This window comes from Sminthopsis crassicaudata, chromosome X (assembly GCF_048593235.1).
Source record: "Sminthopsis crassicaudata isolate SCR6 chromosome X, ASM4859323v1, whole genome shotgun sequence".
In the NCBI taxonomy this organism is placed as follows: domain Eukaryota; kingdom Metazoa; phylum Chordata; class Mammalia; order Dasyuromorphia; family Dasyuridae; genus Sminthopsis; species Sminthopsis crassicaudata.
In genome coordinates, this window is record NC_133623.1 from 3,511,064 (window position 1) to 3,534,173 (window position 23,110).

At 53.1% G+C, this 23,110-nt stretch overlaps 1 protein-coding gene across 1 annotated transcript; it reads left to right on the top strand.

Annotated features, from left to right (window-relative positions):
• The first annotated feature begins 12,555 nt into the window (after positions 1–12,555).
• FOXO4 (forkhead box O4) lies at positions 12,556–22,317 on the top strand. The gene is given in 4 exon segments (XM_074278652.1): positions 12,556–13,507; positions 13,510–13,541; positions 19,249–20,392; positions 20,697–22,317. Coding segments are annotated over 3 exon segments (1,659 nt in total). The 5' UTR covers positions 12,556–13,014; the 3' UTR covers positions 20,383–20,392; positions 20,697–22,317.
• The last annotated feature ends 793 nt before the right edge of the window (positions 22,318–23,110 follow it).

Genomic DNA, 23,110 nt, shown 5'->3' on the forward strand with positions numbered 1-23,110 from the left:
TGCATATATACTGTGGAAAAAAATTCTAAATAAAAAAAAAGAAAAATTATCCATGCATATGTTTTGAAAATAGAAAGCTTTAATTAAAAAAAAAGAGGGAAAAATTCACAAGATGCCTTTTTCTATGTGCCTCGTTTATCCTTTTTGGAATTTATTGTGGCATGGGGCATCAGTGCTCAGTGAAACCAATTTTTCTCTAAATGATCTTCTAATTTCCCCGAAAATCATTTTGAGTAAAGATAAGTCTTTTTCAACTCTTTCCCTCAGTATTTTCTGATCTTGAGGGGAACAAAGACTACACCCCCCATTTGTTTTCCTTTCTCTAAATTGTGCTCCTCTAATCTCTTCGACTGATTGGTTTTTCTATTTTTCATCCAGCACCAGGTAGTTTTAAAAATATTTTGTTGATGCTCTTGTGAAAAATATTGATGTCGCTTCCCAGTGTTCCTTCCTTACAATAAAGAAAATGCAGCTAAACAAAACAAATCACCATGTCGGACATTTCTGATGGTGGTTACTTGGCAGCTATTTGATTATTATTGAGCTCGGTCATTTCTTTTCAACTCATGCTTCTCCCTTTTGAAAATCATTTCCTCATATCTTTCGACCACGTATTCATAGTGAACTGGGAATTATCACTGTGGCTTTTTAATATTTTCTTATATCTATTAGATATCAACTTATCTGTTATATTTGCCACAAATATTTTCCAATCTCTTATTTTTCTTTATCAAACCAAAAAAAAAATCTGCCTGACAATTCTCCTAGCAACACACGGTGCTATTTAAAAAAAAAAAAAAGCAACTGAAATATCTAATAACGGGGGAATGGTTAAATAAATGTTAATATATTACTACTAGGAAATCTTATAATTCTTTTGAGATCAACAAGAATAAGGAATCTGGAAAGACCAAAGATTGAAGGATGTGGGTTAAAGGTTGTGCTTTGCTGGTCTCAAGGAAACACTATATTCATAGAATCCCCCCCTCCCTCCCTTTCATCAAATGACCTTGATAAACCTAGCCAAAAACAACAAGAGGTTAGTTTGGCAAGACCCAATCTTATTAAAATTCACATTAGCTCTAGGTGATCCCTACATTTTATTCTAAACGCTCAAAAAGCATCTATTTAATCATCTGGCCCAGTACTTTGCTAGGCAGCAATGTCAAGGTAACTAATATGTAGTTGCCAGGCTCTACACCCCCCCCCCCTTTGGAAATCAGTCTAATATTTGCCTGTCTTGAATCTTCAAAAACGAATCCTCAAAGATGGCTCAGTATTCACGTGTATTTTCAACTCTAGTTCCTGCTGTCCTCAAGATTTGAATTCACTTGGAGCATCTTTAGGCTGTCTCTTTTACCTAAATTTGGTTGATTGCTCCCTTAAAGTTATCTCTGCTTCTCTTTCAAGCAGGGAAACCATTCCCCTCACTGAAAGAAAGTGAGATCCCATCTAACTAGTTACAAAAACATCCATACCTTTGGAGTCAGGTATTTGTTCCACTTTTTCACTCAGGCCCTATCATACCCTACGGATGTCAAAGACCCATCTGTATAAAATTGGCCCTGGTAACATTATTTGTAACAGCAAAAGAAACAAAACTAAACAAAGTAGGTTGACTTATCTACTGGGGAATGGTTAAATCGATTGTAATGTGGCATTCTTCTTCTGATACAAGTAAGGAGGGATCCAAGAGATACAAAATAATATGGGAAGCCAAATCTGAAGAGAACACACAGTGCTGACTGACTCCCAGAAGGAGGAAAAATGAAGACCACAGTAACAAAGTTCATGGTCACGACAGTGGCAATGTTGGGCTTATTGTTAGAGTTCATACACAGCTCCCCCCTCCCCTTTTTTGGTTACCAATCTAGCAAGAAGAAAAGCCAAGAATCGTGTGGATAGTCGTTCACAGCCATTCTTTTGGGTTGTTTACTAATTCGAGGTTTAAAAAAAAAAAAGTGGGTTTTGTTAATGCTGCTTTTCCTATGACTTCTTTATAGATTTTTCACTTGTTCTCATTTCTTTGCTTTTTTTTTTTGCTTTTTTTTTTGGCCACGCCTATATTTGAACATCAGTTATAGATTGAAGAAACTTAAGCTACAAGTTATCAATTAAAACTGTACTTTCGGAAAGGCTGAATTGGTTAAGCACATCTGCCTTCCCTGACATTTGGTAACACTGAACCTTCTTAGCTCCCTAGAGATGGCCTCTCCCTCCATTCTTCTTCCAGGTGGTAAAAAAAAGCCCTTTTTGTTTTCTTTAATCCTTGTTCTGGAGCTTCAGGTACTTCTGGCTCTGGCATTCTTGACATTCTCCCAACATATTCTGCTTACTCTTCCAACTTTATCCTTGGTTATGTGTCCTTCCTTCGATTTCCTCCCCCCCAGTAAAACCCCCTAAGTTTATTTCATCAGAGAGCATCCTGTGCGGCAACATTGGGTTCTTTGTTCTCGTTTGGATTGCTTGTCAGTGTACAGCCAGAGCTTTTGCTTTTCAGAATCTCCTGTTTTTTATAAAGAATCATCTAGATTTTAGGCTCTCTAGCTATGGAATCTGCAGATTCTATCGGATTTTAGAGCTAGGAGGCCATCTGAAGATTCTCTAACCCACTCTCCCCCTCATTTTGATTTGAGGAAACTGAGGCTCAGGGAGACGAAGGCTTTACTTTTTGGAAATTGGCTTGTCCTGAAGTTGAGTACCTCAGCCTCTGGAGAACTTTTCCAACCCTTGCTATTTATGAACACCAAACAGATCTGCTGCAGCTTCAGCAAGCCACTCCCCCTCCCCACAGACCCTAGCCCTCACTTTCTAATCAGATCACACCCTCTGATAGTTACCTAGCCAGCTCTACAACTTTCCTGGGAGTGGTTGTTCCAGCTCTGGCTGGAAAGGCTCTTTCCTAATTTCATTGAGGTGGCTGAAAAGCAAGACCTATTGCACTGGAAAGAGCCCCAGAATCACCCATCCTAGACACTACGCTGTCTCCTAAACACTACACATCAGAGGGAAAACTGATGGCTATGCTCCCAAGCAGCAACTGGAAGTCAATCTTTCACCTAGATGATTCCTCTTCTCTTCCAAGCAGTTCTAAATTAGGTACCTGCCAGCCAACCCTTGGAACCCCGAATGTATTTGGGGATCTGGTATTTCATGGCTTTGGATCTCCACATCTATCTCTGGCGCCCCCCCCCCCCAAGCTGGACAAGGTCTCTTACTGGTCCACAGCTAACCGGATTCTGTTGAGGTTTGGCCCACATGCCACAAGGTTTAAGCTGTTTTAGGGTGCTACGAGAAAGGAGCCTTAGATATTCCTGGCCCCTTCAGTCAGGTAAGTCATTCCCAAGTCGGGGCTAAGTGTATGATTTGTCCAACCAGGACGACTCCACCCTATCTGGGACAAAAGTCAAACCTGAATGTCTCAATTTCTCCTTTGTTGCCTACCTCAATTCATGTCTGGAGAGAGGAAGACGTGTCAGTGTGGACAGTGTAGACTGTTCCTTGTCACTTGGGAACTACAGTGAGGATTGATCCTAAGTCTCCCCCTCCTCATCTCGGCCTGCTTGGATCCCGTGCTCCTTCCATATTAGGCAATAACCGGCACACAGGCACATACAGAAAGCCAGAACCCAATACGGGATGGGATGAGCTGTAGAACAGGCCACGGGGGTGAAGGCAGAGAGACAACGATCCTTGCCTCGGCGCGCCCACCTGAGACCCCCTGAGCCCTTCTTCCCTGACTGGCCCTGACCCTTGGCTGGTCTTTGAGGTTCAAGCCCTAAAATCCAGACCACCACAATGTCGGCCGGGTTTATGGAAGAGGAGTGTAGTGGGACTCGCAGGCTGGCAAGCCTTACCTCAGACATTGCCTAACTATGTGACCCCAAGCAAGTCAGTGAATCTCTCTGAACCTGTTTCCTCCAACTTCAAATGGGGATGATCATGTCCCTAATATCTCTCATCCAAGGGTGTTGAAAAATCCAATGGAATAACCTGCCCAGCATGCACGATCGGGGCTTTCCGGGGGGCCCCCCTGGACAGTGTCTACTTTGATGTCTGTCCTGAGCAGGAGCCATCTTGCTGCATGATGTCAGTGGCTTAAGAACAGGGGAAAAACTTAGCAAGACTTCTCCTGAGTATGTGTTAGCTGCTTTGACGTATATCCCAAGAGTCTCGGAACTTCCAAGAGTCTCGGTACTCGGGCTCTTTTTACTTTGGCCACGGGCTAAGTTGCCGGACTAGATCCAACAATTCATAATTTTGCAAGACTTCCTTGAAAGACTTAGGGGAGGTGTTATGGCTTAGTGGAAGGGACCCTCATTAGAATCAGAAGACCTGAGTTCAAATCTTTCTTCTGACACTTCCTGCCATTGTGATCTCACACAAATCCCTTAACCTCCTTGGGCCTTAGTTTATCGTCTGTATGGGGAGGGACTCCAGAGCTCAAGATCTAGAATCCTATTATTTCCTTTTAGGAAAGAGCTAGGGAATTACAGGACAAGAATAGGTGAATAAATTAATTCATGAGAGGAAAAGGTTGGTGAGATAGAAATGAAATATACCCACAGAGAGATTGATTACACAGACCCTGAAGGAGAGGCTGCAGCATGCTGGGAGGGCATCTTTGGAAATATAGGCTGGAGACCAGAAAGATATCTATCCAGGTGACTTCCTGGTAGGCTAATCTTGCCGAGCTCCTCCCTGCTTGAGCCACTTCCATTGAAGTGGGTGCCTTAGAACTCCTGCTTCCACAGAAAAAGGGAGAACCTTTTCTGAGTCTCTCAGCCCTCAGAAAGAGAAAGCAGGAATCAACATTACTCTGAGGGAGTGGAAAGACATGGCCTAAATCTCCCCATCCCCTGGAAAAATCACCTTTTTAGAAGGGAACAAGTGATAGAGAGGAAAGAAGAAGACCCTTCTCCGGATCAGCAGTTCATATTTATTTTTCAAAATGCAGAACAGTTAAATGCCAATGCCCCCCGCCCCGTCCTTTCTTTGCCATGGCCAGGATGAGTAAAAACATCTTTGTTGCAGTATATCTTAATTTCGCTGGCCTTGCAAACACTTGTTTCTTCTCTACATGGACACATGAGATAGCAGTACAAAAGATCATTATGGAACTCACATGTATCTTTTTCAAGGACCAATTTAATCTAATGGGATAGGGGGTGAAGAACACCCTTGGGGACCTGTTGCAGATTGTGTTCTGCCAAGTTTGGGTTGGGAGTTACAGGATGACCTTGCATAGCTTTGCGGGGCCTACTTTCACTTAATATTGTTTTTATCTTGGGTAAAATTTGTTTCCAGAAATGTCACTTCATGAAATAAGACCAGAATAGCCAAGGGATACACAAATAGGACCTGAGGAGTCGGGGGCCCCATGGAGAAGTCCAACACTGCCTTTGTGGGGGGGTCCCTTTACTACCCCCTTCCATCTCCCTGGGCTAGATTCCCTGTTCAGATGTGGCTCTCAGAAGCCTTTGCATGAGCCTTTTAACAACTCCTAGAACAGAGGGGCAAACTCCCCCCAAAAAAGTTCCCTTGTGAACTTGAGAAAATAATCCCAAATGGATGAGATAAACAAATTGAGTCCCCCCTCCCCCCAATATTATTTTCAATGTGTGGCCAGTATGTATCTCTCAAGGTTCACTCTTCCCAGCAGCCTAGGGAGGCTCCCAACCTTTACCACGCTAAATGGGACTTGGCAGAGATAAGCAATAATCTTGGACATTTGTAACATGTCAATGACATATGCGAACAGCCAGTCGGTCGCTCAGTTGGAAGAACTCTGGAAAAAGGCGGAGGGCCGATCAGGAAGCTTTGGTGGCTGTTCAGGAGTCTTGGGAGCCCCTTTAGAGCAGAGGTAGCCTGTGTGGCCCAGTGGCGATGCCCTCAGCAGGTGGGGTGGGCTTGATGCCATTATCCTTGCAGACCATCCAGTTTCCTTTGCTGTGATTCAGTGAAAGGAAAATTTCCTTTCAGAAACAGACAGTTTGACTGGGAAGGGAATGTGCTGATCAACTGATACACACATACCACACACACATACACACACACACACACAGAGATTTCAGGCCACCTGGCAATCTCAAGGTAACGGAAGAAAGCAACATTCTGAATTTAAAAATCAGTAACTTGTGAGTTTTGTTAGGGTGAAATGTCACCTTAGGAACTGAATACCCCCTAGGGGAAATAATACCAATGATAGTGATGATACTGGTACAATGATACAAGGTATTCCCCCCCAACCAAGTTTTAAAAACCTTTGATAGCTTCAAACTGATGTAATAGAGCAATGATTTTGTGGAAAGGGGGGAGGGGGGCTTCTGTTCTAAAAAATAAATCAGTAATCCTAAACCTTCTGGCTTTGGAGTTTGCCTCAGGGACTTCCCACACTCCCAGTCTAAGAGTAAGGATCTGATTGTGAATAGCCCACTCCTCAATTCATTGCTGACTGATAATCGGGTCAATGAGAACCAAATTTCAGAGACTACTCCCTGGCCCTATCTCTGGACCATAGAATTAGCACATCAATGACCGAAAGCTGGATAAAAGGGTCTCCTTGGTCCTGTTTCTTTGCTAATTTTCTTTTGGAACTTAGCTGGTTTGTAATGGCATTACAATTACAATCAAACTTTTCCCCTTGACTAGGAAAGGGGTTCAAACCTACAGATTCTTTTGAGATACTTTGGGACACTGGTCTGTGACCCCAAACTTTTGGGGTCCTCTTCCCAAGCTCAACAAAACTGGTTTGTTTTTTTGGTATACCTATTGCTCTAAGAGTTTTTGGTATATCCTCCCTAGTATTTTAAGAGTTAGAGAGTGTTCAGCTGGAAAAATCAAGTTTTTCAAACCAGCCAAAGTACTGATTCTTTCCTTGAGTGGTATAGTGGCTAGCATGCTAGGTGGGGAGCCAGGAGAACTGGTTTCAAATCTCCCATAATGAAATGCTCTTCAATGTTCCTTGAAGTTTAAAAATCTATGGTCCTGCCCCAGACATCGAGCAACATCGATTTAGAGCTGGGAGAAATCTTAGAAGTAGGGAACTCCAAGTCCCTCATGTTACAGGTAGGGCCCCAGACCCAAGTAGGTGGTAAGAGGCCAAATGAGGATTTCCATACCAGTTCCCTGGTTCCCAATCCAGACCCCTTCCCAGTGGTGTGTTCCTTGACAGGTCCCTTGACCTTCCTGAACCTTTTATTCATCTGTAAAATAAAGATAATCCTTGCATTTTGTCCCTCAGGAGATTGTGATAAGATAGAGCCTTTGCAAAGTTTAGACCACTAGAGAAATGTCCATTCTAACTTGTTATGGCCAGACCCCAGCCTGGAGTACTCAGAAAGCATCCTAACCACTCTTATTAACTAGTTCTCTCAACCATGTCTCTCCTTCGACAGTAACAAGATTGCAGCTCTGATTTGCTCCCGGTGTGCTTCGAAGTACTGCCCACTTTGACCAGCTCATGCCTCCAGTTCCAGGACTTTGTAGTTGGACGGTCTTTGGTGGTTTCATATCAAACAGCATCAACAGATCCCCTTCTGGCCACTCCCACGGCCCCCACCTGAGTTCTTGATCTTTATCAACTTTCATCAGAACTGTGATAAAAGCTTCCTGATAGACAAGAAATTCACCAAGGAATTCAGGTTCTCAAGAGTCGTGTGCAGAATTTGAAATCCAGGACTCCGTAGGAATCGCTCTGGCTGGATTCAAAGCTCAGAGTATGGAAAACTAAGCACAACACACGAGAGTGAGCCAGTGTCCTTTTCAAAATGTTTAGGGGAGAGATAGGACCATCCAGAAAATGTGTGTGTGTGGGGGGGAATGACTGCTTGCAGTGGCCGAGAAAAGACTTAAATAAAAAATGTGTTAAAAATTGGAGGGGGGGAGAGAGAGAGAGAGAGAGAGAGAGAGAGAGAGAGAGAGAGAGAGAGAGAGAGAGAGAGAGAGAGAGAGAGAGAGAGAGAGAAGAAAAATCTTTGGACTAGAAAAGACAGAACAAAAATGGCTAAGAGAGAATTGATGCTCAAGATAAGTAAGGCAATACTTACTAATACTAAGGCAAGGGACCAGCCCAGGTTGCTGAAAGACTTGGCAGATGTGATTGCTAAACCAGCTACTGGTCAGTGAGAAATTGTAGAGCTCAGCAGAGGATGGGAGGATGGCAGAAAGGTAAGTTTCAACAGAAGCAACGAGAATGGAGTCAGAATATTAGGTGCTGGTGGGCATCCCCGAACACATTCATTCATCATTATAAGGCTAGTTAGTGACCATCTACAAAAAGAAGCAGTGATCCCCCAAAGCCCCCAAGATTAGGTCATGGCAGATTAACTTTATAACCTTTTCTCAATGGTGATGACATTGGCAGAACGGGGGCCGATATAATTACCTATATTTTAGCAGAGCACTTGACCAAGTTTCTCATGCTATTCCAGAGGAAAAGAGAGATAAGTGGGCTACATGAGACTTGAATTTGGGAGCTAGTTGAGTAGCCAGAGACAAAGAACAGTTTTTATTAATGGCTATATGTTATGGAAAGAGATCTACAGTTGAGTGTTCCATGGAGGGCTCTCTGTGTTTTATTCTTTTTTTTTTAATTAATTTTTATAATTATAACATTTTCTTTGGCAGTACATATGCATAGGTAATTTTTTTTACAACATTATCCCTTGTACTCCCTTCTGTTCTGAGTTTTTCCCCTCCTTCCTTCCACCCCCTCCCCTGGATGGTGGGCATTCCCATACATATTAAATATCTTATAGTATATCTTAAGTGCAATATATATGTGCAGAACCGAATTTTGTTGTTGTTGTTGTTGCAAAGGAAGGATTGTATTTGCAAGGTAAAAATAATCTGGGAAGAGAAACAAAACAAAACAAAACAAAACAAACAAACAAACAAAAAAAACAATGCTCACAGTTCACACTCATTTCCCAGTGTTCCTTCTCTGGATGTAGCTGATTCTGTCCATCATTGATCAATTGGAATTGGATTAGCTTTTCTCTATGTTGAAGATATACACTTCCATCAGAATCCATCCTCATATAGTATCATTGTTGAAGTGTATAATGGTCTCCTGGTTCTGTTCATTTCACTCAGCATCCGTCTCTCCAAGCTTCTCTGTATTCCTCCTGTTGGTCATTTCTTACAGAACAATAATATTCCATAACCTTCATATACCATAGTTTACCCAACCATTCTCCAATTGATGGACATCCATTCATTTTTCAGTTTCTAGCCACTACAAAAAGAGCTGCCACAAACATTTTGGCACATACAGGTCTCTTTCCCTTCTTTAGTATTTCCTTGGGATATAAGCCCAGTCGTAGCACTGCTGGGTCAAAGGGTATGCACAGTTGATAACTTTTTGGGCATAATTCCAGATTGCTCTCCAAAATGGTTGGATTCTTTCACAACACCACCAACAATGCATCAGTGTCCCAGTTTTCCCACAGCCCCTCTAACATTCATGGTTATTTGTTCCTGTCATCTTAGCCAATCTGACAGGTGCATTTCTCTGATCACTAGTGATTTGGAACACTCTTTCATATGAGTGGAAATAGTTTCAATTTCATCATCTGAAAATTGTCTGTTCATATCCTTTGACCATTTATCAATTGGAGAATGGCTTGATTTCTTATAAGTTAAAGTCAATTCTCTGTATATTTTGGAGATGACGCCTTTATCAGAACCTTTAACTGAAATGTTTTCCCAATTTATTACTTCCCTTCTAATCTTGTTTGCATTAGTTTTGTTTGTGCAGAAACTTTTTAATTTGGTGTAATCCAAATGTTCTATTTTGTGATCAATAATGGTCTCTAGTTCTCCCTTGGACACAAACTCCTTCCTCCTCCACAAGTCCGAGAGGTAAACCATCCCATGTTCCTCCAATTTATTTATGATTTCGTTCTTTATGCCTAAATCTTGGACCCATTTTAATCTTATCTTGGTATGTGGTGTTAAGTGTGGGTCCATGCCTAGTTTCTGCCATACTAATTTCCAGTTTTCCCAGCAGTTTTTGTCAAATAATGAATTCTTATCCCAAAAGTTGGGATCTTTGGGTTTGTCCAACACTATGTTTTATTCTTGATAAAGGCACAGATGACAGGCTCATCAAATTGGCAGATGTCACAAAGCTAGAACACTGGATGACAGAGTGCTCTGGCCGGCCCCCAAATGGAGAAGCTCAAGTCTTGGGTTCTGGGTACTACATTTTAGGTAGGACGTTGATAAGCCGACAAGTTTTTTGAGGAGAACCACCAGGATGGGGAAGGACCTCGAGTCCACGCTGTATTGGTAGAAGGAACTGGGGCAGCTAGGTGGTAGCGTGGTGGATCAAGTACTGGGGCTTGGAATCAGGAAGACTCGTCTTCATGAGTTCAAATCTGATTGGTCTCAGAAACTACAATGTAGTAAAACACTCAGTAAGTAAGACACTCCGATGTTTATTACTACAGGCAAATCACTTAACTCTGTTTACCTCAGTTTCCTCATCTGTAAAATGAGGTGAAGGAAATGGCTAAGCACTTCAGTATCTTTGCCGAGGAACCCTCAAATGGGGTTGTGACTGAGCGTGACTGAACAACCAAAAAGGACCCAAGGATATTTGGCCACAGGGGAGCTCTTTTCAAATATCTGAAGGGCTCTCACGTGGAAGAGGGATCGCTTTCGTTCTCCTTGGCCCAGTGGACAGAGGCAGGAGCAATGGGGGGAAGTTGAGAAGAAGCGATTTAGGCTGGAGGTCAGGAGAAACTCCCTCCCAATCAATGCTGTCCCCAAGTGGATGGCTGTCTCAGGAGTTGATGGACCCCCCCCCCTCCCTGGGGCTCTTCAAGCAGAGGCTGGATGACCACTTGAAGGTCAGATTGTAGGTTCTCAGTGACAACTCGACAGCTTCGGAGGTCTCCTCCAACACCGAATCTGTGTGAACGGATAAATACACGTGGTTGGCAATGAGCATTGTGGGTGCTCCTAGTCAGAGGCAGAGAGGAGACCTGGGAGAAGGAACACCTGAAGCTGCTAAGCGCTACAAAAAGGATGAAGACTGGAACAAAGACTATGGGATCTGTCCAATGAGAGGCTGCTGGGGACCTTACAGAGACACCGCAAGGTCGGGGGAAGGTCCGAAAGCCAAGTGAGTAGTGAAGAGGTCGAGGCATCCCAGAAGGGAAACTACTTGCTGAAGTTTCACCACGTGGAGGGGCCGGACACCATCATTGTTTCTGGAAAACCATTTGGAACTGTGCAACAGAAGCCATGGCGTTGTCACCCCCGGCCATCCCAAAGTTTGCCGGGGTGTTATTTGGGATAACAAAAGCCGGCAAAGGAAATACAGACTGAGGAATGACAGAACTATCTTGGAATATGTGTGAGCCGTCAAGACAAATACTGTAACGAGGACCTGAGGAGGACTTGGAGGAAGGGATGCCCAGGGCACCCAATGTACACGGCTCTCCAAGCTCGGCAGCCCAGAGTCCGAAGCCTCGGAGATAAGGGGTCCAGCCCCCCTTTCTCTCGGCAATAGCCAAACAACAATGGGATTTCGGGCCGACTTTGGTCTGCGCGGTTTGGGAGATGTCTTTTGGGTGCTAACAAAATGTAGACTCGATGGACTTGGCGGCGGATGAGCCCTCGGAGGTCAGGCGGACCTCGGAGGGAGAGCTCCGGGGAGTCGGTGACTTGGCCGAGGGCGGAGTGGCACGGCTCGGAAGCGATCGGGGCTTCCTGGAGTGGGGAGCCCTCGAGCTCTGCAGGTCACTAAGCTGCCACTTGACGCAAGTCACAGAATGACTGTGGGCCCTCGAGTTCCCTGAAGGAGTGGGCTGGACGATGCCCGAGGGCTTTCTTTAAGCTCCTTCGAGCCGGTGCCAGGCGGGCAAAGTGGCCGCAGGAGCGTGGCCGTTCTCGGGATGCGAGCACCTGGCACTTATGGTATAGGGCCTAGGGATTGGAGGCAAGGGCGCGGGGCTCACAGGCCGCTTCTGCCCACGAGGCCCCGAGCCTCTGCTTGACTCTGGGAGAGTGGCTTCGGGCCTCCGAACCTCAGTTTCCCTGCCTGCCAAACGAAAGGAATTGGACTCGCGGATCCTAACTCGCCAGTCCACCCTTGGCTCCTCTCGCACCTCGGAGGCGAGGCTGAAGGGGTCGGGGGGAGAGGGAGGCCGCCCAGGCACAACGGAAGGCTTCCTGCTGCGCTCCGGCCTCCTCCGCAGCTGCCCGTCCGGCCCAGTTAGGCTACGACTGGCAGGGAGGGGAGGGGCGCGGAGGAGCGGGGCGGGGCGGGCCCGGCCGGACCGTGGCCCCGGAGCACGCTGGGAATTGTAGTACGCCGCCCCTAGCACCCGGGAGGAGTCCCGGAGAGAGCATGCGCGAAGGGCCCCTCGGGCGAGTGGTAAACAGAGACGTCAGGCTGGGGGTGCTGCTTGTGGGATCAAAACAAAAGGGGAAGGCGGGCTGGGGGGCGCGGGGTGCTCAGGGCGCGGGTCCGGGGCGGAGGGGCCGAGGCCCCGAGGGCCGGGCCGGGCGGGGGCCGGCGCGGGCGGGCGGGGGGAGGGGCGAGTGGGGGCCGGCCGGGGGAGGGGGTAAGAAGAGCCATGCCATGCGTGACTCGGTGCCCCGGGGAGGAGGAGGCGGCGGCGGCGGCGGCAGCAGTGGGAAGAGAGGCTGGCTGAGAGTGGCCCGGGCCCGGGCAGACTCCAGAGACTAGCAGCCTTGCGGGCACGTCTGGGGAGGAGCCCCCGGGGCGCCGCCGCCGCCGCCACAGCCGCGGAGGCAGCGGAGGCAGCGGGGGCAGCGGGGGCAGCGGGGGCAGCAGAGGCGGCAGGAGCCCCCCTCGTGGCCGGCCAGCCGGCCGGAGCCACCGATCCGCCGAGGGGAGGAAGAGGAGGAGCAGGAGCAGGAGCAGGGGGAGGAGGAGGGATGGGCCGGGAGCCCCGGGCCCCCTTCACCCCTGCCGCTGCCCCCCGGGCCGGCCCCCCGCAGTGCTGAGCCCCCCGAGCGAGGCCAGCCCCACCACGCATGGAGTCCGGCGGCCAGCGGGATGGGGAGCCCGGGCCGGGGACGGCGCGCGCGCTGGACGTCGACCCCGATTTTGAGCCCCAGAGCCGGCCCCGCTCGTGCACATGGCCCCTTCCCCGGCCCGAGCCCGCGACTCTGGGGCGCGAGGGGCGGCCTGAAGCGGGGCCGCCGCTGCCGCCGCTGCTGCTACTGCCGCCGCCGCCGCCGCCGCCGCGGCCGCCGCTGCCCGAGCCCGGCGGGGGCCCCGGAGCCGCCGGCCGCCTAGGGGCCCCCGTCGGGGCCGCCGCCACCGCCGCCGCCGCTGCCACCGCCGCCGCCGCCGTCGTCGCCGCCGCCGCCACGGGGCCCCGCAAGGGTGGCTCCCGCCGGAACGCCTGGGGGAACCAGTCGTACGCCGAGCTCATTAGCCAGGCCATCGAGAGCGCCCCCGAGAAGCGGCTGACACTGGCCCAGATCTACGAGTGGATGGTCCGCTCCGTGCCTTACTTCAAGGACAGGGCGACAGCAACAGCTCCGCCGGATGGAAGGTAGCGCGTCCCCCCCCCCCCCCCCGCTTCTCCTCTCCTCGCCTTCTCTCCTCTCCCCCCACCCCCCCCACCTCGCCCCCCCATCCCCTGCCAGCTGTGTGCCGCAGCCCAGTCCGGCCCCCCGTGCCGCACCGCACCGACGGGGAGGGCGCCCTTACGTCTCCCCAGCCTCTCGGCCCGGGACCGGCGGGCTAAGCCGGCGGACGGGGGCGACGGCTGCCCCGCGCTGCCCCCCCCCTCTCCTCCCCTGCCGTCCCCTCCCCTCCACTGCCCTGCCCTGCCCTCCTCCTGCCGCCGCCGCCGCTGCCTCGGTGGGGACGTGCTGCTGCAGAGCTCTCTTGGCCCTGGTGAGGAGGGGGCCCGAGAGGGGGGGCCCAGGGGGGAGGTGACGGTGAGGGAAATCCGTCCCGGGGGCTCAGCAGAGGCAGGGCCCGAGGGGGGACAAGCCAGCAGGCAATGAGCGCAGCCTCTCCGGGCCGAGGACAGCCCCTGGGGAGGCGGCACTGCGGGCACCACCTGTTGTGCCCGGGGCTGCCGCCCAGCCGGGCCTTTGCCTGGACTGTCCTGGGCGCGCCAGCGGAGGGGCTCGCCGCCCATTCATCCATGCCGCGATGGGGGAAGGGCCCTTCTAGGTCTCCAGTTCTAGGCTGTTCCCTTGAGGCAGGGTATCTTATCATCAGTACAGAATGAGGGGGGGTGAGAGAGGGGTTGAGCAGCAGGGTTCCCCCTCATAAGGATCGGGGGGCACCTCCCTAGAGATGGCCTGGAAACTGAGGCTCCTGAGACTTCATTGGGCTATAGCCCTGAAAGAGAGGGGTTGAGGGGGGAGAAAGGGGGGGTAGTGGGGTGGGGTGGATTTCTCCAGGGTTCTGGCCTCTGCCGCTGCTGTCACTGCCACCACCGCAGCCGTTTGCCTGGATACCCCCCCTTCCCAAGCAGCTGGGGCAGCCTGCACCTGCAGCTGGCACAAAGGGCATAGGAGATAGAGCCCCAGCCCGGTCCCTAAGGTTGAAGGCCTACTCAGTGCCAGGCTGATCGGCGCTGCGAGTGCTGGAAGATTGAAAGGCTGGGCTTGCCCAACCAACCCCCCCCTCAGGTAGCCTAGTCTGCACCCCCAAAACAGATCACTGCTCTTCTCACATGACCTGCGTGGAGTCTGGGAAGGGCCACTGGTTGCTGACTGCTCAGGCTTGAAGGGGTTTCTCTTCTTTCTCCAGCCGGGCTGAGGGGCTCCCAGCCCAAGATGGCCCTGCCATCCCGCCTGCCATAGGAAGGCTGAACCCCCCGGGGGGGCACAGATGGGGAGGGGGGGGCTGAAACTGGCTTCTTTGGCTGCCACCCAATTTGATCATAAGGATAAGTGACATTTCCTGAGCTCCTTACCAACATGAGCTCCTGTGCACATCACGGCAGCTCTGTGACGTGGACACCCCAGGGGTGGTGGCCCTCCGACACGTGAGAAAGCTCGGGTCCAGGAGTCAGCCGGCTAAGTGTCTCCTGGGATTGGAACTCGGCTTTTCCGACTCCGGGTTGGCCGCTCCCACCACTAGGTTCCCCCAGTCTGGAGCCCGGGAGGGTCCCGCGGGATCCCCGGGGGATCAGGCCCACTTTGGAGGAGACACGCGTTTCTGGGGCCACACGGAAGGTCAGGCCACGGCCTCCTCAGGCAGCTGGCTCTGGGGAGAGCCGGAGGGGACGAAAGGGAACGAGGGGTCCGGCGGCCGGCCCACAATCTTCAGCCTTGGGGCGAGGGTTGCTAAGAGCCCAGCCTGGCTGAGGAGGTGGGGGGGTTCTCAGATGACGTCAATCAGTATCAGGGTGGCCATGGCAGCACTGGTGCCCTCACCCTAGTGTCCCCAAAAGGAACATTGGGGAAAAAAAAGTAAAAAAAAAAACCCAAAAAACAAAAAAATCCCTCTCATCACTGAAGCAAGCAGTCATGAGGCAGGCTGAAGGCTAGAGGAACGGTGCTCCAGCGTGGAGCCCTTCTGGGCCCCTCCCCCACACCGGAGTCTCCATGTCCTGGGGCGACAGAATTTCAGATCCTCAGAGCTGGAGGGAACTTGCCTGGTTTTAATCCCGAGAGCCGCCAGGCCCAGCTCTGACACTTTCTCTCTCTAGAAGCCTGGGAAAGGGCCCCTCTAGGAGCCTCAGTCTCCTTATCTGTAAAATCAAGCCAATAATTCTGGCTACCTGGAAAGGGTTGGATGAGGAAAAGGCTGCTCAGTGGGACCCCCGAGTTTCTGCAAGTCCTCTTGGGATTTTTACAGAGAGCTTTAGGACTCCTGACCAAGTTGGGGGTTCAAATCTGGTGGGGGAAGTCTGGGATCCTGTGGGTACAGGTCAAGGTCAAGGTCCTGCCCTGCCCAGGAAGGGCTCCCGAGGATTCTCTCAGCTCCAGTTGGCACTGCCCCTGCAGTCTGTGAAGTGGGAACTAAGCAAGTTCCTTCTCTTCCCCTCCACTTGCCTCACTTTCCCCAATTGCCAAGTGAGAGAATTGGATTAGAAAACCAGGATGAAACTGACTTGGGGAGGGGGTGTGCAAAGGCTCTCCCAGTCCTTGATTCCCAGTCTTGACATCAGTATTGGCAGAGGTGGGACGGGGCATCTAGGAACTGATGGAACCCCAGGGGTCTCTTCCTCTCCTCCCCCCCCCATCACCCAGGAGAGGAAAATTAGCCAATCAGCGAGATGTGGGGAATGGCTCTCATTTGGCTTTTGATGTGCAGCTGGACAGACCCACCAAAGGAGGAAGAAGTAGGGGAAGGGCTCAGCCTCAGCAGGAAGAAATAGGGGAAGGGCTCAGCCCCAGGAGGAAGAAGTAGGAGAAGGGCTCAGCCCCAGGAGGAAGAAGTAGGGGAAGGGCTCAGCCCCAGGAGGAAGAAGTAGGGGAAGGCTCAGCCCCAGGAGGAAGAAGTAGGGGAAGGCTCAGCCTCAGCAGGAAGAAGTAGGGGAAGGGCTCAGCCCCAGGAGGAAGAAGTAGGGGAAGGCTCAGCCCCAGGAGGAAGAAGTAGGGGAAGGGCTCAGCCCCAGGAGGAAGAAGTAGGGGAAGGGCTCAGCCCAGGAGGAAGAAGTAGGGGAAGGCTCAGCCCCAGGAGGAAGAAGTAGGGGAAGGGCTCAGCCCCAGGAGGAAGAAGTAGGGGAAGGGCTCAGCCCCAGGAGGAAGAAGTAGGGGGAAGGGCTCAGCCCCAGGAGGAAGAAGTAGGGGAAGGGCTCAGCTCCAGGAGGAAGAAGTAGGAGAAGGGCTCAGCCCCAGGAGGAAGTAGTAAGGGAAGGGCTCAGCCTCAGGGAGCTTCCGATTTAGTTGGGGACAAAAGCCTGGAAGTCACCGAACGATCGGTTATTGGTGGACAAGCCAGTATTAGGGGCGTACTGTGTGCCAGGCACTGAGCTGAGAGCTGGGCTCCCCAAAGGCCCGAGCAGACGCTGCCTTCCATTGGAGTGGAGGAGCCGGACGCGATGAAAATAACCGAGCACATTCATGCCAGATCCACACAGGAGAGGTGGAGGCTGACCTTGGAGGGGAAAGCTCCAGCAAGCAGCCATGAAGTGCCCAATTGTGTGGGCCGGCTGGCCTGGAAGGCTGGCTTGGGGCTCCCAGCAGTCGCTTCCCCAGAGTCCACACACACACAGGGAGGGTATTCAAGGAGGAGGTGAGCCTTGGGATGAAACATGGCGAGAAGGCAGAACTTTGCACACGGGAGAACGGCGGGACTGGGAAAAGGCTGGGATGGCCACAGAAACTGGCCCAGGCGGCCCGAGGGCCACGTGGAAGGGGCAAAGAGGAGACGGGAGGCAAGGGAAGCAGGTCTTTCACAGGGGGCTTAGCCATCTCGATATGCTCTTGTAGACTAGCTAGTTAGCATCCCGAGAGATGCCACCTGACCCCAGAGGCAGGAAGGCCTGAGTTCAAATGGGACATCAGCTACTTTGCAGCTGGGTGACGCTGGGCAGGTCACTTTACCCTGTTTGCCTCAGTTTCCTCCTCTGTAAAATGGGAGTACAAGGTTATTGGGAGGATGATCTGAAAACAAATTTGTAAAACGCTGAGCACAGTGCCTGGCACACAGTAGGTGTCTGTTAATGGGCTAGAAATCTTAGCGATTATGAGGTCCTGGCTTGAGGTAGTTCTGAATCCTGATTCGGAGAGTAGGCCCAAGATTGAACTGGCTCAGCCCTGGGATTAGTGTTGCACTTCATGGGACTTTTGGAAAGATATAGGATTGCAGGATTGTGTCCACACCCTCTGAAAGTGGCTGCTTCTTCCTTCTCCTCCTCCCTCTCCAGGGTCCCCCTTCCTCCTCTCCCTCCTTTTCTTGCTTCTCCTCCTTTTTCTTCCCCCTCCTCCTCCTCCTCCCTCTCCAGGGTCCCCTTTCCTCCTCTCTCTCCTCTTGTTTCTCCTTTTTTTTCCCTCCTCTCTCTCGTTCCTCCTCCTCTCGCTCCTTCTCTTGCTTCTCTTCCTCCCCGCCCCCCTTCCTCCTTCTCCTTCTCTCCTGGTATAGACATTCCCTCCACTAACTCAAGTCAGCCAGCCATCTGTAAATCTGGCTCAGAGTCGCCTGGGACGATGACAGATGAAGTGATCTCCTCAGGGTCACATGGCAGGGATGGGCCGGATGGCCCATCCCGTATCTGTTCCTCCATGCTGCCCCTTCTTTTCAAAGTTCATCCCTCCCTGCCTTCATTTCTTTAATGAAAGTGATGACAGGCGGTCACACTTGAGTGCCAGCTTGGCAGAGCAGCTGACATGGCCATGTCGGCCTTAGCAACCCGGGGCCCAAGTCTGATTCCCCCTCTTCTCTGAATGGGGAATGGGCCTCCACCTGAGGGAGAGGTGGTCACTGGGCTGGGTCATGTGCAGAGCCGGACCCTGAGTCACCCTTAGACCTCCCTTCCCAATCCCGCCTCGACCAGCAGTGCTTTGGGTGTGTGCCCACCACTGCCTGCCTGGCCCCCTTTGGGTCACGGGAGGAGATTTTGAGGTGGGGCCTGCCCCCCCATTCTCTGGACCCCCTAGGGTCCCAAAAGAAGGGACTTGCTTAAAGCTCCTCAGCTAGTAAATAGCAGCTGTTTTGTTTGGAATGTTAATTCTCCTTCCAAGTGTACCAAACCCTGCTTTGCCGCCATCTGCCACAGCATCTGGGGAAGAATGTCTGAGAGGAGAATGCTGGGGGTCGGCACGGGGCCCTTAAGGGCTTACGCCATGGGCGAGATTCTCCCAGTTTGACAGAGGAGGAAACCGAGGCTGTGGCGGAGGCCCAGGGGCATTAGCCAGCGGCCCGGGCAGCGGTCACGGCACACCGCTGGCCCCTCGGTATGTCCTGGCCCCCGAAACTCCGCTCAAACGTGCACTAGAGGAATGGGCCGGCGGAACGGTTGGCTGGTCCAGAAACTCCGTGTCCTCCTTTAATGTGCTGCATCAGCCTTCCCCGTTCCGCTCAGCCCCCGAGCGTGGGAAGGGGAATTAGGGGCAGAGAGCACTTGGAGCTTCTAGGGGCCAGGTATGAGAACATTCTGTGCTGGGCTGGGCTGGGCCCGGCCAGCTGGCCAGGCGGCCCTGGAAGGGAGGATCTTAGGGTTAGCTCCCAGCCTCCCCAGGGATCCCATCATATCGCCGTCAGCAGAGCTGGGACCGGCCCAGTGGCCTCGGGAGCCTCGTTCCTGACCACCGCCCCACCCCCCACCGCCCCTTCTTGTGCCCCTACAGAATTCGATCCGGCACAATCTCTCCCTGCACAGCAAGTTCATCAAGGTCCACAACGAGGCCACGGGCAAGAGCTCTTGGTGGATGCTGAACCCCGAGGGCGGCAGGAGTGGGAAGGCCCCACGCAGGAGGGCGGCCTCCATGGACAACAACAGCAAGCTGACCCGAGGCCGGGTCAAGGCCTCCAAGAAGAAGACGGCCACGTTGCCCGAGGGGGCCGAGGGCCCCGGCCCCGGCAGCCCGGGGGCCTACTACCCCAAATGGCCGGGCAGCCCCAGCCCGAGAAGCCCGGATGATTCCGAGGTGTGGACGGCCTTCCGCCCACGAAGTAGCTCCAACGCCAGCATGGCCAGTGCCCGACTGTCCCCCATGGGGACAGGGCTGGGACCAGAGCCCGAAGGAGGGGTGGCAGAGGAGGAGGTGCTGGCTTCGCTCACTTACCCAGGCAATGTGCCCCCCACAGTCAACGAGGAGCTGGAGCTTCTGGATGGGCTCAACCTCACCACCCCCAGGCCCCTCTTGCCCCAGGGTGCTGCCTCGGGCTTCTCCCTGCAGCCCGCTGGGGGCTCCGGGCCCCCGGCCGCCTTTACCGGGCCCCTGTTTGGCCCTTCCGAGGGGGCTCTGCCCCCCGGGGAAGGGCGCTTCTCTGGCTCCCAGACTCTGGAGGCCCTGCTCACCTCTGACTCCCCCTCTTCCACCGATATCCTTATGACCCAAGTGGATCCCATCCTGCCCCAACCCTCGGCCCTTCTTCTGCCCGGGGGGCTGCCTGCTTCCAGCCCACTGCCCCCAGGAGTCAGCCTGGGCCCCAAGCCCTTGGAAAGCCAAGGCCCCGGCCCTCTGCCTCCTGCCCTTGCCTTGATGGCACCGCCCGTGGGCATGGAAAGCACTCCCGTCCCGAAGGCCCCCGAGCCCACGGGGCCCCCCCTCTCCGAGGAAGCTACAGACCAAGACCAAATGCCCCAGGACCTGGACCTCGACGTGTACATAGAGAACCTGGAGTGTGACATGGATCACATCATCAGCGACCTAGTGGATGGGGGGGAAGGGTTGGATTTCAATTTTGAGCCTGGTTCGGGAGCCCCCAGTTATCCTAACAGCTCCCAGCCCTCTACCCACTCGTGGGTCCCCAGCTAAGTCTGACCAGGTAGGAGAACCCATCGGCCAGCTGGTCCAGGGGCTGGCTTGGGGGGGGGGGAGGAAGGGGGAAGGGGGGGAGGAAGGGGGAAGAGGTGGGGAGAGGAAGGGGTGGGGAGGGGGGAGAGGAAGGGGTGGGGAGAGGAAGGCGGTGGGGCAGGAGGGGAGGGGAAGGGGAAGGGGGCAGGGAATGGGCGGCTTCCTGTCTTTCCCTCCTCCCAGAGGGCCTTGGTACTCATCCACATGGTCCACAGGGCCCCAGGTGGCCTTCCCTCTCACCCTTCCGTCTCTTGTCTTTGTCTCTCTTTCCACAGGTCCCCGGACCGGAGCTGGGAGCTCCTTCCCCCGCCCCTACCCCCAAGAAGGAGCTGAGAATGTCCCCTCTTCCTCCCTACCCTTGGTCCCTCCCCCGGGACCAGAGCCCCTCAGGTCCAGGTGTGGGGGACTTCTACATGTCCAACTGCTTTCAAGGGGGTATCTGAGGGGTGGGAGGGAGGGGGTTATTCTCACTGTGCCAACAGGGGCTAAGGCCCCCCCTCCCCCCTCCCAGGAGCCACCCTCTGCCTCTGTTCCCTTCCCCCAGCCCCCCCATAAGAGCGTCCCTGGGCGCCACCACACACACACTCACCACGCATATACACACACACTCCCCCAAAGGCTTTGGGGCTGCTGCCGGGGCAGGCAGTGCTCCTGGGAATGTGAAGCCGCTAGTGGCCTTACCCCTGCCTTTGGGAGCAGGACCTTTTGTAGAGAGCTTTATCCAGGCAGGCCGGGCCGGGCCGGCGGGCTAGGCCGGACCGAGCTAAGCTAAATTCAGCTGGGCTGAGCCCCACTACGCTGGGCTGAGCACGCTCGCTCCCTCCCTCGTTCGCTCGCTCCGCTCACTCGCTCAGCCGAGCCCGCTAGGCCACGGCCAGCCAGGACCTGGGTTTTTTTTTTTTTGTTTTTTTTGTTTTTTTTTTTTTTAATGCAGTGACCCCTGAACAGGGGGTGGGTGGGGGCAGGGACAGAGGAGGGCCCAAGCCTGAGCCGTGGAGCAGCCAGCCAGGCCGAGGCAACTCTTTGGAAAGCTGCAGATAACCTAAAAGCTTTTTATAAACTTTTTATGATATATAAACACAAGTATAGAGATTTTAACAGAGAGGCAAGGTGCTAGGGATTGGGGGGGATCGCTTTTCTTTGTGAAGGCTTTATAATCGTGACACAAGGCAAACACTACAGACGGCAGACAGACAGACAGACACACACATCCGGATGCTAGGGAAGGAGAGGCAGTTCCTGGCAAGCCCCAGGGGAAAAGGGGGGAGAGGAACTGCAGGAAGATGGACCATCCTGGTCTCCCCAGGGAGAAGCCAATCCCAGGAAGGCCGAGGGGGCTGGTGGGGGGGCCCTGTGGTGGCTTAGGGAAGGATCCCCCACGTGTTTGGAGAAGGAAGGAGCCAAAGTGCCCTGCTTCCAGGGGCAGCCTCCAGCCCTGGGAGCTCCTGCCTGGGCACTGGATTCAGCACTGCCACCGCCGTTGCTGCCGCCGCCGCCACTGCCATTGTTGCTGTTGCTGCTGCTGCTGCTCCTGCTCCCGCTCCTGCTCCCACTACCGCCACCACCACCACCGCTGCCGCCACCAACGCCACCACCGACACCAAACACCACCGACACCGCCGGGGCTGGGGGATGACTTGGGTGGGTGTCCAGAGACCTCACTCCTCAGAGCCCTGGCCAGCTCCTCCCCCGGCTCCCTCAGCACAGTCCCCTGCCCCTCCCTGCTGTGGGTTCCCATCGTGTCCTGGGTCCTGCCCAGATTGTGTCAATGTATGTATGTACTAGATCTAAGTGAGAAAGTGTGTCAAATGATTAAATTAAATAAATGGAGACATAAATAAATAAATAAATAAATGGAAACATAAAAGAAATAAATAAATAGATAAATATCTAGAAGTGGCCCAGCTTTCTGCTGCCTCCTTGCCCACCTGGGAGAGCTGGGACAGAATGGCTGCAGACCATGACCAGGAGAGGAAAGGGGGGTCGTGCAGGGGGAGCCAAGTGTAACCAGGGCACGCGTCGGGGCCTCGAGCAAGCCTCCGCTGCCTCACCCTCACGCTCCGTCTTCGAACACCCCTGGAGGCTGGCCCTCTTCTCCCCTATCTCCTGGGGCCAACTCTGCCCTCATCCCGGTGAGGGGGCCACCACCCCAGCAGGCATTGGAAAGAACCTTAGAGACCCCGTTCACTCGGGCAGGAAGGCCTCCCGAGGCACCTTGTCCCATACTTGGGCGACCGAGTTCACGTTAGGAAGCTTTCTCATTCAGAGCCCACAACAGCTCACTACCACCAGGCCCCAGCTCCCTCTGAATGGTGAATTCTCCAACCACGATCACGTCCCTCGGCAGCGTCAAGGTCACACGTGCCACGGTCCTTCGCCTGACCCTCCCCAAGGATGTTATGGCAGGCCCCTCAACCGCCTTGGTCTCCCCTTTCTGGATGTTGATTGCCACTGGCCCTTCTTAAAGGGTGCCTGCCAGAACTGAACCCGGGCCTGCTATAAATGGGGTCTCGCTCAGGGCACAGGAGAGTGAGACTTTGGGCTGCCTTGTATGCTACGTTTGGTGTCTATTCCCAGGGCCCCCACCTCCCGCATCAGATGCTTTCTGAAGCTCGCAGCCTCCCACGAGCCCTCAGGTCTCATTCCACAGGACCACGAACTTGCCACAGGCCCAGCTGCTCCCAAGCTT